At 44.5% G+C, this 14,524-nt stretch overlaps 1 protein-coding gene across 1 annotated transcript in view; it reads left to right on the plus strand.

Annotated features, from left to right (window-relative positions):
• The first annotated feature begins 202 nt into the window (after positions 1-202).
• LOC124619644 (beta-galactosidase-1-like protein 2) overlaps positions 203-14,524 on the plus strand; it is a 93,489-nt gene continuing 79,167 nt past the window's right edge. The window contains exon 1 of the mRNA XM_047146172.1: positions 203-327. Coding sequence (XP_047002128.1) covers positions 267-327 — 61 coding nt within the window. The 5' untranslated portion in view covers positions 203-266. The remainder of the gene's footprint in view (positions 328-14,524) is intronic.

Consider the following 14,524-nt stretch of genomic DNA (forward strand, 5'->3'; position numbering starts at 1 on the left):
TTAGTATTTTTATGGCCAGTAAAAATGTGTTATCGTAAATGACAGGTCATCCGACAAATGACTTACCCGTCCGAACTTGTTTCGGATGTCACTAACAGAGAGCTCCTGGTTATGTCACGGTAACTTCGGCGCCGTGTTAGTCTGCCACAGTCAGCACGCGCCGATAACATAGCAGGTGAGGTAACATTCGTTAATCTGTTAAGGTCGGTGCGCAGCGATCGGTATATAAGCGATTCCGAGACACAAACGTGCAGTTCAGGGCCAACATGTTGTGGTTGCTAGCGTGCATATTCGGCCTTCTGGCCACAGGAAGTGTTCACTGCCAAGGTAAGGCATTGCTTACTTGCAAGCGTTCATAAGGCCACTTTCACCTCTTGCTTCATGTCAAAGTATCACTAGCGCGTAGCGACCTCCGCTACGGAGCTACTATAGTTCACATGTATTCTTGTTTCTGAGGCCTATCTTCCACAGCCGCAGGTCACATTTAATATGGGAGCTATTCCATCTTTTAAGACTTTATAATGTCTTATTTGGACCAAACGCATTTCGCTTTATGTAAAGGATCTACAATGGTTATTTATTTGGCTCCTATATTATTTCATTGCGTTCTTCTGTACACGGGCGCTCGGTATGTAACACACCGCATTGACACACAATTTTTTCTCGTTTGCCTGTTTTTATATATCTGCGTTCACCTTGTGTACTTTACTTGTTTCGATAGCGCCGTCGAAACAAAGTAGACAAGATAAAAGTGAATACCGGTACATAAAAGTATGCCAACGGGAAAATATCGTGTGTTATTCAGTTCCTCAAAGTACAGGTCGAATAACACTGGAGATTGGCTACAACCCTGTCTCATACCCTTCTCAATCACTGTATCCTTTTCACGACCTTAGATACTTAGAACTGCACTGCGGTTTCTCTATGAGTTGTAAATAATTTTTAAACTTTTGCTTCCTGTATTGTATCACTGCTACCATCAGAATTTCAAAGAGTGTATTCCCGTCAGCATTGTCAAAAGATTTCTCAAAATCTACAAGTGCTATTACGTTGGTTCATAAGTTCGTAGCGTTTTTTTGTTGCATGTTGTTATTCCAGTTGCTATGGGTATATTTATCGAATTTTATTTTCTTATTTGTAGTTCACTATTGCTGTTTGAGATTAATATAGCCCTTTTGTCATGTGGAGATAGTGAGTGGAGCTGTGGATGTTAGAAAATGGAGTGCCAAGTGAAGAAATCGGAACATTTCCAACGTACCCTTTTGTTTGAGTTCAATAGAGGGTGACAGCAGCGGAGGCAGCCGGCAATTTTTGCACCATGTCTGGGGATAATATCATTCCACAGAGCATGGCAATAAAATGGTTTTGAGGAGGACTGGTTTGCCATTAATGACACTCCCCGTTCAGCAAAACTTTCGGGGTTTGATGATGATCGTTTAAACGCATTAATCTAAGCCAGCGAACCCGCAGAATGGCGAATGCGATGATCCACTATCGTGCGGCATTTGCATGCAATGGGGAAGGTTCAAAAATGCGCTGTATGTATACCGCACGCTCTAAGCCAAAATCACAAAAATCACCGGGTGCCCATATGGTCATCTCGTGAACAACGCCTACCATTTTTATCTTGTGTCGTTACTGGTGACGAGAAATGGTGTCCTTATGTTACCTCAAGGAAAAGATAGGAATGGTTGAGCCCAGACAAAGTATCCACAAAAGGTAACGTTATCCATCTGATGGAACAGCGATACTATTGTGTACTACGAATTGCTTACCCCAAGCGTAATCATCACTGCTGACATTCATTGTCAACAACTGAGACGCTTTGCAGACACGTTCCAAGAGCAACAAAAGGAAGACTGCATGTAGTTATGCCACTCCACGTTAACAGCCGCCTGCATATTGCTAGACGGGCAAAAAGTAGCATACAGGAGCTGGGTTGGGAAGTCATTCCGCAACGCTCTAACCATGGCTGGACGAGTTCTTCGCCTCAAAAGGATATGATTTCTACTATCGTGGAATCGAGAAGTTACCAGAGCGTCGGCAGATTGTTGGAAACAGTGAAGAAGAATATATTATTGATGAATAAAGTCTTTGTTATTTGTATCTGTTGTGCTTATTAAACTTATAGAAAAACCATACGAATTTATGCATCAACCCAGTATATCGTAGGTTTGTCTATCTTCAAACTATCTTTTTAAAGAAACCATAGAGCCAGAATTGTTTAGTTTCTTCCTACATTTCTCTGTTACCCAAACTTATCTTACCGTAGGTCGGCTTGTACCAGTTTTTCCATTCTTCTGTAAATAATTCGCGTCAGTATTGTGCATCCATGACACATAATAGATCTTCAGCACCTTCTTTCTCTGGAACTGGAATTATTGTATTTTTCTTTATGTCTGAAGGTATTCGATAGTCTCATGTACCATGAACACGAGGTGGAACAGTTTTGTCACGGCTGGCTCTGCCAAGGATCTCCATAATTCTGAAGGAATGTCACCTACTCCGAAGAACTTCGTGCGATGTAGATCTTTCAGTGCGCTGATAAATTGCTCTCGTATCATCACATCTAGCTTTTTGTCTTCATCTACATCCTTTTCCTTTTCTGTAATGTTGCCTTGAATATAATTTTCCCTGTTGAGCCTTTCTACATATTCCTTCTACCTTCCCATTGTTTCCAACGGCCTTGCCGCAGTGCTAACACCAGTTCCCGTCAGGTCACCAAAGTTAAGCGCTGTTGGGCTTGGCTACTTCTCGGATGGGTGATCATCCGGTCTGTCGAGCGCTGTTGCAGGTGGGTTGCACTCACACCTTGTGAGGCAAACAGAAGCGACTTGATTGAAAAGTAGTGGCTCCGGTCTCGGAAACTGACGTACGGCCGTGAGAGCGGTGTGCTGGCCACATGCCCCTCCATATCCGCATCCAGTGACGCCTATGGGCTGAGGATGACTCGGCGGCCGGTCGGTCCCGTTGGGCCTTCCAAGGCGTGTTCGGACAGAGAGACCTTTCTTCCCCATGTTCGTTAGTGCTGGCTTGCCATCTGAGCTCTTGATATGAATATCTCTGCTTTTCCTTTCCCCAAAGGACTTTTTCTGTAGGTGACATCTGTCTTCCACGTAGGCATGCACTCTTCTACAGCTTGTACTTGTTCTGCACCCATTCCTGCTTAGACATTTTGTGCTTTCTGTGATTCTTATTTTTATAGGTCTATATTCCCTTTCGTCAACTTAATTCAATTGGCCCTTTGCTGCCTTCACTATTTAATCTTTCACTGCTACCCGTTAGTCTTCTGTTGTATGCCTTTCCCTTGTTCCAGTCAACAGATGCCTTAATGCTCTTTGAAACTAAGTTACTGATTATTTCAATTTATCCAGGTAGCGTCTCCTTACTTCCCTACTTTTCCAGTTTCATTAGTTTTGATCTGCAGTTCATAACAAATACACTCCTGGAAATGGATAAAAGAACACATTGACACCGGTGTGTCAGACCCACCATACTTGCTCCGGACACTGCGAGAGGGCTGTACAAGCAATGATCACACGCACGGCACAGCGGACACACCAGGAACCGCGGTGTTGGCCGTCGAATGGCGCTAGCTGCGCAGCATTAGTGTACCGCCGCCGTCAGTGTCAGCCAGTTTGCCGTGGCATACGGAGCTCCATCGCAGTCTTTAACACTGGTAGCATGCCGCGACAGCGTGGACGTGAACCGTATGTGCAGTTGACGGACTTCGCGCGAGGGCGTATAGTGGGCATGCGGGAGGCCGGGTGGACGTACCGCCGAATTGCTCAACACGTGGGGCGTGAGGTCTCCACAGTACATCGATGTTGTCGCCAGTGGTCGGCAGAAGGTGCACGTGCCCGTCGACCTGGGACTGGACCGCAGCGACGCACGGATGCACGCCAAGACCGTAGGATCCTACGCAGTGCCGTAGGGGACCGCACCGCCACTTCCCAGCAAATTAGGGACACTGTTGCTCCTGGGGTATCGGCGAGGACCATTCGCAACCGTCTCCATGAAGCTGGGCTACGGTCCCGCACACCGTTAGGCCGTCTTCCGCTCACGCCCCAACATCGTGCAGCCCGCCTCCAGTGGTGTCGCGACAGGCGTGAATGGAGGGACGAATGGAGACGTGTCGTCTTCAGCGATGAGAGTCGTTTCTGCCTTGGTGCCAATGATGGTCGTATGCGTGTTTGGCGCCGTGCAGGTGAGCGCCACAATCAGGACTGCATACGACCGAGGCACACAGGGCCAACACCCGGCATCATGGTGTGGGGAGCGATCTCCTACACTGGCCGTACACCACTGGTGATCGTCGAGGGGACACTGAATAGTGCACGGTACATCCAAACCGTCATCGAACCCATCGTTCTACCATTCCTAGACTGGCAAGGGAACTTGCTGTTCCAACAGGACAATGCACGTCCGCATGTATCCCGTGCCACCCAACGTGCTCTAGAAGGTGTAAGTCAACTACCCTGGCCAGCAAGATCTCCGGATCTGTCCCCCATTGAGCATGTTTGGGACTGGATGAAGCGTCGTCTGACGCGGTCTGCACGTCCAGCACGAACGCTGGTCCAACTGAGGCGCCAGGTGGAAATGGCATGGCAAGCCGTTCCACAGGACTACATCCAGCATCTCTACGATCGTCTCCATGGGAGAATACCAGCCTGCATTGCTGCGAAAGGTGGATATACACTGTACTAGTGCCGACATTGTGCATGCTCTGTTGCCTGTGTCTATGTGCCTGTGGTTCTGTCAGTGTGATCATGTGATGTATCTGACCCCAGGAATGTGTCAATAAAGTTTCCCCTTCGTGGGACAATGAATTCACGGTGTTCTTATTTCAGTTTCCAGGAGTGTAAATTATGGCCAGAGTAAGAATCTACCCGTGGATATACCTTTCAGTTTAAAATCTTGCCATCACATAATCTATCCGAAACTTTCTGGTATAACGAGGTGTCTTCCATGTATATAACGGGTTTCTATTATTCTTAAACCAAATCTTGGCCATGATTAAATTATGCTCTGCGAAAGAAGTAGCTTTGCCTTCATTCCTTTTCCCCCAGTCCATGTTCTCCTGCTACATGCACCAGACACATTAATGTCATCACACCGTATGTCCGACATCAACGTGCAATAACCACTCTCCGACGGTCAGTGGCAGCACTAGCATTGGATTGTATGTGAAGCATATCGGTGGGACGTGAACAACAGTGCAGTCGATGTTGTAATGCGGAAACGGAGCGATTTATCTGACGTCAAGAGGGGAGTGACGACAAGCTTTCAGGCCAAGCGTGGGAGCATTCCTGAAATGAGCATTTCTGAAACGGCAAAGTTTGTAAACTGCTCCCATACCGCCGTGATTAAAATGTTGCGTGCACGGAAAAATGGCGCTATCCAAATCCTTCGCTGAGGCAACTGATCTACACTATGGGCCATACATGACAGGGGTGAACGGAGGCTGTGGAGGTGTATACAGGGGAATAGACGTGCAATTGTTGAGCAGCCGACCACTCAGATGAACTAAGGGGATACGAACAGTGTCTGCTTGACGACCGTTCAGTGAACACTGCTGCGTGTGGCCCACCGCAGCAGGTGCTTGGTTCATACACCCATGCTGGCATCAGCGAAAATGGCTGGGATTTGCACGTCAGAACTGTAACTGGACGAACACTGTTTAGCGACAGACGTCCTTTACAAATGAAACACTTTTTATGCTCCATCAGACAAATGGCCATTGGTATGTACTTCGTCAAATGTCTGAAAGTACACACTATTCAAAAAAATGGTTCAAATGGCTCCGAGCACTATGGGACTTAACATCTGAGGTCATCAGTCCCCTAGAACTTAGAACTACTTAAACCTAACTAACCTAAGGACATCACACACATCAATGCCCGAGGCAGGATTCGAACCTGCGACCGTAGCGGTCGCGCGGTTCCAGACTGTAGCGCCTAGAACCGCTCGGCCACAACGGCCGGCTACACACCATTCAGTAATCGTCAGAAGTATCTAGGCCAATGGAGAGAGAGTTATGGTCTGCGGGATGTTTTCGTCATTATGGAAGGCACCATGCTTCATGACAAGTAAGTATTTATCCATGGGGATCACGTTCACCATTACATGCACTTTGTCTCTACTCAGCATGATGGCATCTACCAGCTGGACAATGCAATATGTCACACAGCTCGCAGTGCACTTGCGTAGTTAGAAGAGCACTAAGATGAGTTTACCATACTCCTCTGGCTACCTGACTCCACCATCGTAACCCACAAGTGTTCTACTGGAAAAAAAGAAAATATTGGAAAATCGTGCTGGCCGGGGAACTTACAGCACGTCTTGCAGAGCACGTTGAGTTTCCGGGACAGTGTGTAGGCGAGCGTTATCCTGTTGAAACAAAACATCACATTTCTGCTGCAAGACCGCCAAAAGAACGGCTCTAACAACATTGTGCATGTACCAAGGGCTCGTTAGCGTCCCTGTCGGAACACCGAAGGTGAACGAGAGCAGTAGCTTATCTCACCCTAGACCATAAGGCCTGAGGAGGGGCCAGTGTGTCTCAGGCGAATTCAATCTACAAGACAGCGCTCACTAAGTCTATGTCATAAGTGTAAACGACCATCACTTCCATACAGGCAGAATCTACTTTCATCGCTGAAGGCCACAGCGCGCCACTCCATCTTCCAAGTGATCCGGTGACGGCAACAGTCGATCCGTGCAGTCAGTGCTGTGGCGTGACTAGAAAACGGACTAGAGATCTGCATGCCCGTGGTCCCACTGCCAAAATTGGTCCACGTTAGTTCATGTTGATACTTATGGGCTCAAAAGCCCTCTTATCTATACTGTGGTAGCTGTACGATCTGCCATTGCTGCCGTTATAGTAGACGATCCTCGCGGGCACCCATGTGGTGTGAACGTCCAGAATCTCGTCTACGGGTGTGAGCGTGTTTACATGATCCCTGATGCCAGCAGCGTTGCACAACTGACGTAACACGTTTGCCGTGTGAGGCAATTCTATGAAAGGACCATCCCGCCACTCGGGAGGCCACAATTTGAACCCTTTCTAACATGATCAGTTGGCTGTTGGATGCAGAAATGCGTCTCCACGGCATGGTCGCCTGCTTGCTTCACATCTTTGTACCACACTGAACCTTCTTGGTGTGAACATTCCTTACCAAAGGGTAGACAAATATGGCGCTCTGATAGCTAAGCCACTACACTGTGTGTTGGCGAACGACGTTAAAGCCATTTTCAGTACATCTACTATCCCCAAATGGCATATGCCGTCATCGGATCAAAATCGTCGTCGTTTTTCCAGGTGTACTAATTTTTTTCTGGGAACGTATTTAACTTACCTTTGCAATGGTGTTAAAATTAAACTGGGCCAATACTCCGGGATTTTCCTTTGTAAAGGAACATTTGATAACGGAGATCAGCATTTCTGCTATTGTTTCGCTACCCTCAATTTCAGGTCCTGTGCTATCCAGCAGAGGCTAGACACGAACTTCGTTGCCACTAACAGCCCCACGTATGACCAAAATTTCTTTGGATTATATGAGAGATCTTTCGACAACATTCTGCTACTGTGGCTCTTCAAGGTTTCGTGTATTGTCCTCTTCACAGTCATACACTTTTCATTTAGTCTTTACAGTGACTGTATACCATGGAAGGTACACCTCATCATGAACTGTTCCACTCGACATATATCTATCCAGTGCATGATCAACAATTTTTTTTTTTTTTAACTTCAGCCACAGTCCTTCAACATTCTCAAGTCCGTTACTAAATGTTTCAAGTTCCTCTCTGAGATATGACGGTCTTCCCTCTCGGTAGTGCCACATAGCTGTCTGGAGCCTGATCTTCTTGTGACCATACCTTGCTGTGACCAATGCAGCCAGCAATCACGTACAGTGCCTACATTCCTGTCAAGTCTTTCTGCAATATCGCAGAAGGAATGTCCAGCTTCTCATAGCCCTATTACACGACCTCGTTCGAACTTGGTGAGGTGTTGGTAATGGCGCCTTCATTGTCTTAAAGGCATTATTCACTGACATCAACTCACTCAATCCAGTCTCATAGGTAACTAACGCTCACGACCTTGAAAACCAGTATTTACAACAAATCTGATTTGCATCCTCGTAGTGGTGCTACTAGCACCTCTCTTATGCGGTTGGTGCGAAATTTAAACAGACACCATCTTTCAGGCATAGAAACACGTTTACCAACTTTCATTTATGTCATAGAACTCCTTCTTGCTTTTAGGATTTTTTCCATCAGCGTATCTTTGGTTTCCTTAAATGTTACTCTGTTCACAGGGAATGATACAGATTCCTTGGTGTGGCTTCAGATTCGGTGCTGATCAGCAGTCAATATGGATATGAATCTTCTCAGAACCATGCCGAAACGATGCTGGCAATCTTTGCTTCATTGTTTTTTTGTTAAAAACTTTACAAGCAGAAAGGTGGTGGTCTAACACCATAGCGCATTACAGACACTCCAACACATTAGCATGGCAGCAGTATATGCACCAGTCACCTGTCCCCAGTTATCATAAGGACGTTCCCTCCTACTTGATACACAATGGTATCACAACAGTAGTCTACCATTTGTTTAGGGAAAAAGAAAACCCATGAAAGCTTGCTGATTCTGCATTCAGTTTTACACGGCAGAGTCAGAAGAACGCAGTCATGCTCTATTGCACAATGTCCAGTCACATTAATACTACCACATGTCAAAAGCTTGAACAATCAGTTTTTGCAGTGTGGACCACCGTGACATGTGCAGGAAGAGAGTCAGTTAGGTTATAGAAGTTACTGACAGGGATGCGGCTCCACACTGACTCAGATGCCGTGCTCAGATGCTCTAGATTTCTCAGTTGACAGTCCATGGTGCATACAGTACGACTGAGGTGGACCCACATATTCTTGACTGCGTTTGAATCCGGGGAATTTAGGGGCAAGGGGGTTACGATATTCTCATCTTGGTGTTCTTCGATCTATGCTCATACATTGCGAGCTGTGTGACATGTTGCATTGTCCTGATGGTAAATGCCATCAAGCTGAGGAAAAACAGACTGCATGTGGTGATGGACGTGATTCCTTACTGATAGACACATACTTGTATTGATTCATTGTGTCTTCCAGAAGTATGAGATCAGGGAATTCCACAAAAACATTCCCCAGACCATAATGCCCCTCCTCTGACCTGGATCCTTTTGGTGATTGTAGTAGGGTGTTTGTTTTCAGACGTTTCAACCGTACACTCCAACAGCCATCTATCTGATGGAGCACAAAATGTGATTCATCAGAAAAGTTCACCAGGCGAACGTCCAGTTGCGGTACTAGCGTGCAAACTCCAGCTTACGTCGCTGATGGGTTGTGTGGGTGCATGAACCAGGCGCCTGCTGTGGAGCCCAAACGCAGTAACATTCGCTGAATGCTCGTTGAGGAGACATTGTCGTTAGCCCCTTGGTTCATCTAGGTAGTCAGTTGCTCAAAAGTTGCACATCTATTCATCCACGCCATCACTACAGTGTTGTTCTTCCCTCTCATCTATGGTCTATGATGCACCACAGATGCCTCAGCACCAGTTTTGGATACCACAATTTTGCCATGTACAGTGTACTTCAACTACAGTAGCACACGAACAGTTTACACACTTTGCTGTTTCGGGAATGATACCACCTTTGGCCCGAAAGCTAATTATCATGGCCTTTTGGACATCAGATAAATGGTTCCATTTCGACATTACGACAGTGTCTGCACTGTTTTCCAGGCCCCTCGCCCACCATCCCTCCTTCACCGAGTCGCTTTATATACCCTCCTCTGCTAGTGCTGTCATCTGCCGCCTGTGATGTCGAACACAGGCAGTGGTCACGTTAACGTGACTGGACCTTGTAGGTGTATATATCTATATTTAACCCCACAACACATTAGTCAAAGAAGAAAATACCTTTTTCTGTGCTAGAAGAGGAAGGAAAACTTGTGAAAATACAAAAATATGATTTCCAGTATTGGGAACTTTTCAAAATAGGCAAGGGTTGCCTTGGTGAGGTCCCAGGCTGTTGACAGTTGATTCTACAGACGAACATGAGGTTGGTTTTAAGAGGTTTCCCACATTCATCTCGTCATATACTGGCCCTGAGCTGTATTTTACATAACCAGCCAAAATGAATGTAGCTTTCGAAACACATTTTGCTCAACTTCAGCTGTACCAGACGACACTAAAAACAGAAATCACGGAGGCATTGCAATAAAGCCACGTATATGACGTTTTATGAGCAATCCAAGTGTTATGGATGGTATCAAAGTAGAATAAGATTGTTTAAAAGTTTCACTCTGTTTCCTCTCTTCAGTGGGTATTAATGTGGCTTTTCGCTGATATTGCAAGATTTTCTCAGTCATTCTGACTTTATTCCTATTTCAGATTTTTAATTTTCAGATTTGACTTAAAATTATGGAAATATGAGTGTATTATTTTTGTGGATATTTTCTATCCTTACATCATAACTCGTTAGATACCGTGCATTTAAACATATGAGGACGTAATTTCAGATCGTTGAATGAAAAGTTGTCATGCATATTAATAACATAAAAAGGAAGTCCTTTGCGTATGATATTGAAAAGTGCGTATTGTTTAGGTACCAAAGTAATATACCTTCAAAAAAATGAATTAGATAACTGTCACTCTAGTGACATATGGTTCAACAGGTTTATGTATTTCTCATCAAATGTCACGTTTTCCAACACACGGAATCAATTATACACAAACTGGCAAGTTTTGAAACTTGCCCCTCTTGGAAAATTTCTACGGACGCCCCGGAAAAGCATAATTGTAGGAAGTTGAGGTCATGTAGGCTCATTCTCCTTAAGATACCCTTTCAAACAATCGAGTACTGTTCAATTGCTTTCTGAACACTCAGTTTTGAAGGCTGTTGTCAGTGCAAAGTTAATGGCTGCTTCTGCTAATCAACATATAAGTCTACTCATTCTACATCTACATCCATGCTCTGTAAACCACGAGAGGTGCACGCCAGAGGGTACATCCCATTGTACCAGTTATTAGGGTTTCTTCCTCCTCCATTCACATACGAAGCACGGGAAGAAGGTTTGAATGCCTCTGTCGGTGCCGTAATTATTCTAATCTTAATCTCACAATACCTATGTGAGCGATATGCAGGGGATTGTAGTATATTCCTTGCATCACCATCTAAAGTTGGTTCTTGAAACTTTGTTAGCAGGCTTTCCCGGGATTGTTTACGTCTGTCTTCAATAGTCTTTCAGTTCAGTTTCTTCAGTGTCTTTGTGACACTATTCCCCAGATTAAACAAACGTGTGACCATTCATGCTGCTCCTCTCTGTACGCGTTCAATATCCTCGGTTTGTCCTATATGGTATGGGTGCTACACAGTTCTTTTGGGTTTTTCTTTCCGAAGGAACATTTGAAAATAGAGTTAAGAATTTCAGCTTTTGCTCTGCTACCCTCAGTTTCAGTTCCTGTCTCATTACTAGGGACTGGACACTAATGTTGTTGCCACTACCAGCCTTTACATATGACCAGAGTTTCTTTGGGTGATCTGAAAGGTAATTTGACAATATTGTGCAACAGTAGTCATTGAAGGCATCACATATTGCCCCCTTGACAGCCAAATGCGTTTCATTCAGCATCTCTCTATCTATAGCCCGACGCTTCATTTACACCTATTATGCAGTAATCTCTATTTCTTTAGACGTTTCTTTAAAGTGCCTGAATACCATAGAGATTCCTTCCTGTTGTGGACTGTTCTGCTGCGTATATATCTAACCAGTGCATGGTCAACTATTCTTTTAAACTTGAACCATAGTTTCTCCACATGCTCCTGTCCTGTGTTGAAAGTTTCAAGTTCCTCTTTGAGATATGACACTACTGACTTTTATCTACTTTAGTGAACATATATATATCTCTGCTTGTTTCAGTTGTCCTTTGTACCTCGGTATCATTGTCACCACAACTGTGTCGTGGTCACTGATACCAATTTCGATGTGGACATCCTCAAAGAGTCAGATCTATGTGTTGCTATTAGATCCAATATATTTCCATCATGAGTGGGGTTCCTAACCACTTGTTCTACATCTACATCTACATCCATACTCCGCAAGCCACCTGACGGTGTGTGGCAGGTACCTTGAGTACCTTTATCGGTTCTCCCTTCTATTCCAGTCTCGTATTGTTCGTGGAAAGAAGGATTGTTGGTACGCCTCTGTGTGGGCTCTAATCTCTCTGATTTTATCCTCATGGTCTCTTCGCGAGATATATGTAGGAGGGAGCAATATACTGCTTGACTCTTCGGTGAAGGTATGTTCTCGAAACTTCAACAAAAGCCCGTACCAAGCTACTGAGCATCTCTCCTGCAGAGTCTTCCACTGGAGTTTATCTATCATCTCCATAACGCTTTCGCGATTACTAAATGATCCTGTAACGAAGCGCGCTGCTCTCCATTGGATCTTCTCTATCTCTTCTATCAACCCTATCTGGTATGGATCCCACACTGCTGAGCAGTATTCAAGCAGTGGGTGAACAAGCGTACTGTAACCTACTTCCTTTACTTTTGGATTGCATTTCCTTAGGATTCTTCCAATGAATCTCAGTCTGGCATCTGCTTTACCGACGATCAACTTTATATGATCATTCCATTTTAAATCATTCCTAATGCGTACTCCCAGATAATTTATGGAATTAACTGCTTCCAGTTGCTGACCTGCTATATTGTAGCTAAATTACAAGGGATCTTTCTTTCTATGTATTTGCAGCACATCACACTTGTCAACATTGAGATTCAATTGCCATTCCCTGCACCATGCGTCAATTCGCTGCAGATCTTCCTGCATTTCAGTACAATTTTCCATTGTTACAATCTCTCGATATACCACAACATCATCCGCAAATGGCCTCAGTGAACTTCTGATGTCATCCACAAAGTCATTTACGTATAATGTGAATAGCAACAGTCCTACGACACCCCCCTGCGGCACACCTGAAATCACTCTTACTTATGAAGACTTCTCTCCTTTGAGAATCACATGGTGAGTTCTGTTATCTAGGAACTCTTCAATCCAATCACACAATTGGTCTGATAGTCCATATGCTCCTACTTTGTTCATTAAATGACTGTGGGGAACTGTATCGAACGCCTTGTGGAAGTCGAGAAACACGGCATCTACCTGGGAAGCCGTGTCTATGGCCCTCTGAGTCTCATGGACGAATAGCGCGAGCTGGGTTTCACACGATTGTCTTTTTCGAAACCCATGCTGATTCCTACAGAGTAGATTTCTAGTCTCCAGAAAAGTCATTATATTTGAACATAATATGTGTTCCAAAATTCTACAACTAATAGATGTTAGAGATATAGGTCTATAGTTCTGCACATCTTTTCGACATCCCTTCTTGAAAACGGGGCTGACCTGTGCCCTTTTCCAATCCTTTGGAACGCTACACTCTTGTAGAGACCTATGGTTCACCGCTGCAAGAAGGGGGGAAGTTCCTTCGCGTACTCTGTGTAAAATCGAACTGGTATCCCATCAGGTCCAGCGGCCTTTCCTCTTTTGAGCAATTTTAATTCTTTCTCTATCCCTCTGTCGTCTATTTCGATATCTACCATTTTGTCATCTGTGTGACAATCTAGAGAAGGAACTACAGTGCAGTCTTCCTCTGTGAAACAGCTTTGGAAAAAGACATTTAGTATTTCGGCCTTCAGTCTGTCATCCTCTGTTTCAGTACCATTTTGGTCACACAGTGTCTGAACATTTTGTTTTTATCCACCTACCACTTTGACATAAGACCAAAATTTCTTAGGATTTTCTGCCAAGTCAGTACATAGAACTTTACTTTCGAATTCATTGAACGCCTGTCGCATAGCCCTCCTCACACTACATTTCGCTTCACGTAATTTTTGTTTGTCTGCAAGGTTTGGCTATGTTTACGTTTGCTGTGAAGTTCCCTTTGCTTCCACAGCAGTTTTCTAACTCGGTTGTTGTACAACAGTGGCTCTTTTCCATCTCTTACAATCTTGCTTGGCACATACTCATCTAACACATATTGTATGATGGTTTTGAACTTTGTCCACTGATCCTCAACACTATCTGTACTTGAGGCAAAACTTTTGTGTTGAGCCATCAGGTACACCGAAATCTGCTTTTTGTCACTTTTGCTAAACAGAAAAATCTTCCTACCTTTTTTAATACTTCTATTTAAGGCTGAAATCATCGATGCAGTAACCGCTTTATGATCTCTGATTCCCTGTTCTGCGTTAACTGTTTCAAATAGTTTGGCTCTGTTTGTCACCAGAAGGTCTAATATGTTATCACCACGAGTCGGTTCTCTGTTTAACTGCTCAAGGTAGTTTTCAGACACAGCACTTAAAAAAATTTCACTGGATTCTTTGTCCCTGCCACCCGTTATGAATGTTTGAGTCTCCCAGTCTATATCCGGCAAATTAAAATCTCCACCCAGAACTATAATATGGTGGGGAAATCTAATCGAAATA

The sequence above is a fragment of the Schistocerca americana genome, chromosome 6 (genome assembly GCF_021461395.2).
Source record: "Schistocerca americana isolate TAMUIC-IGC-003095 chromosome 6, iqSchAmer2.1, whole genome shotgun sequence".
Lineage (NCBI taxonomy): Eukaryota > Metazoa > Arthropoda > Insecta > Orthoptera > Acrididae > Schistocerca > Schistocerca americana.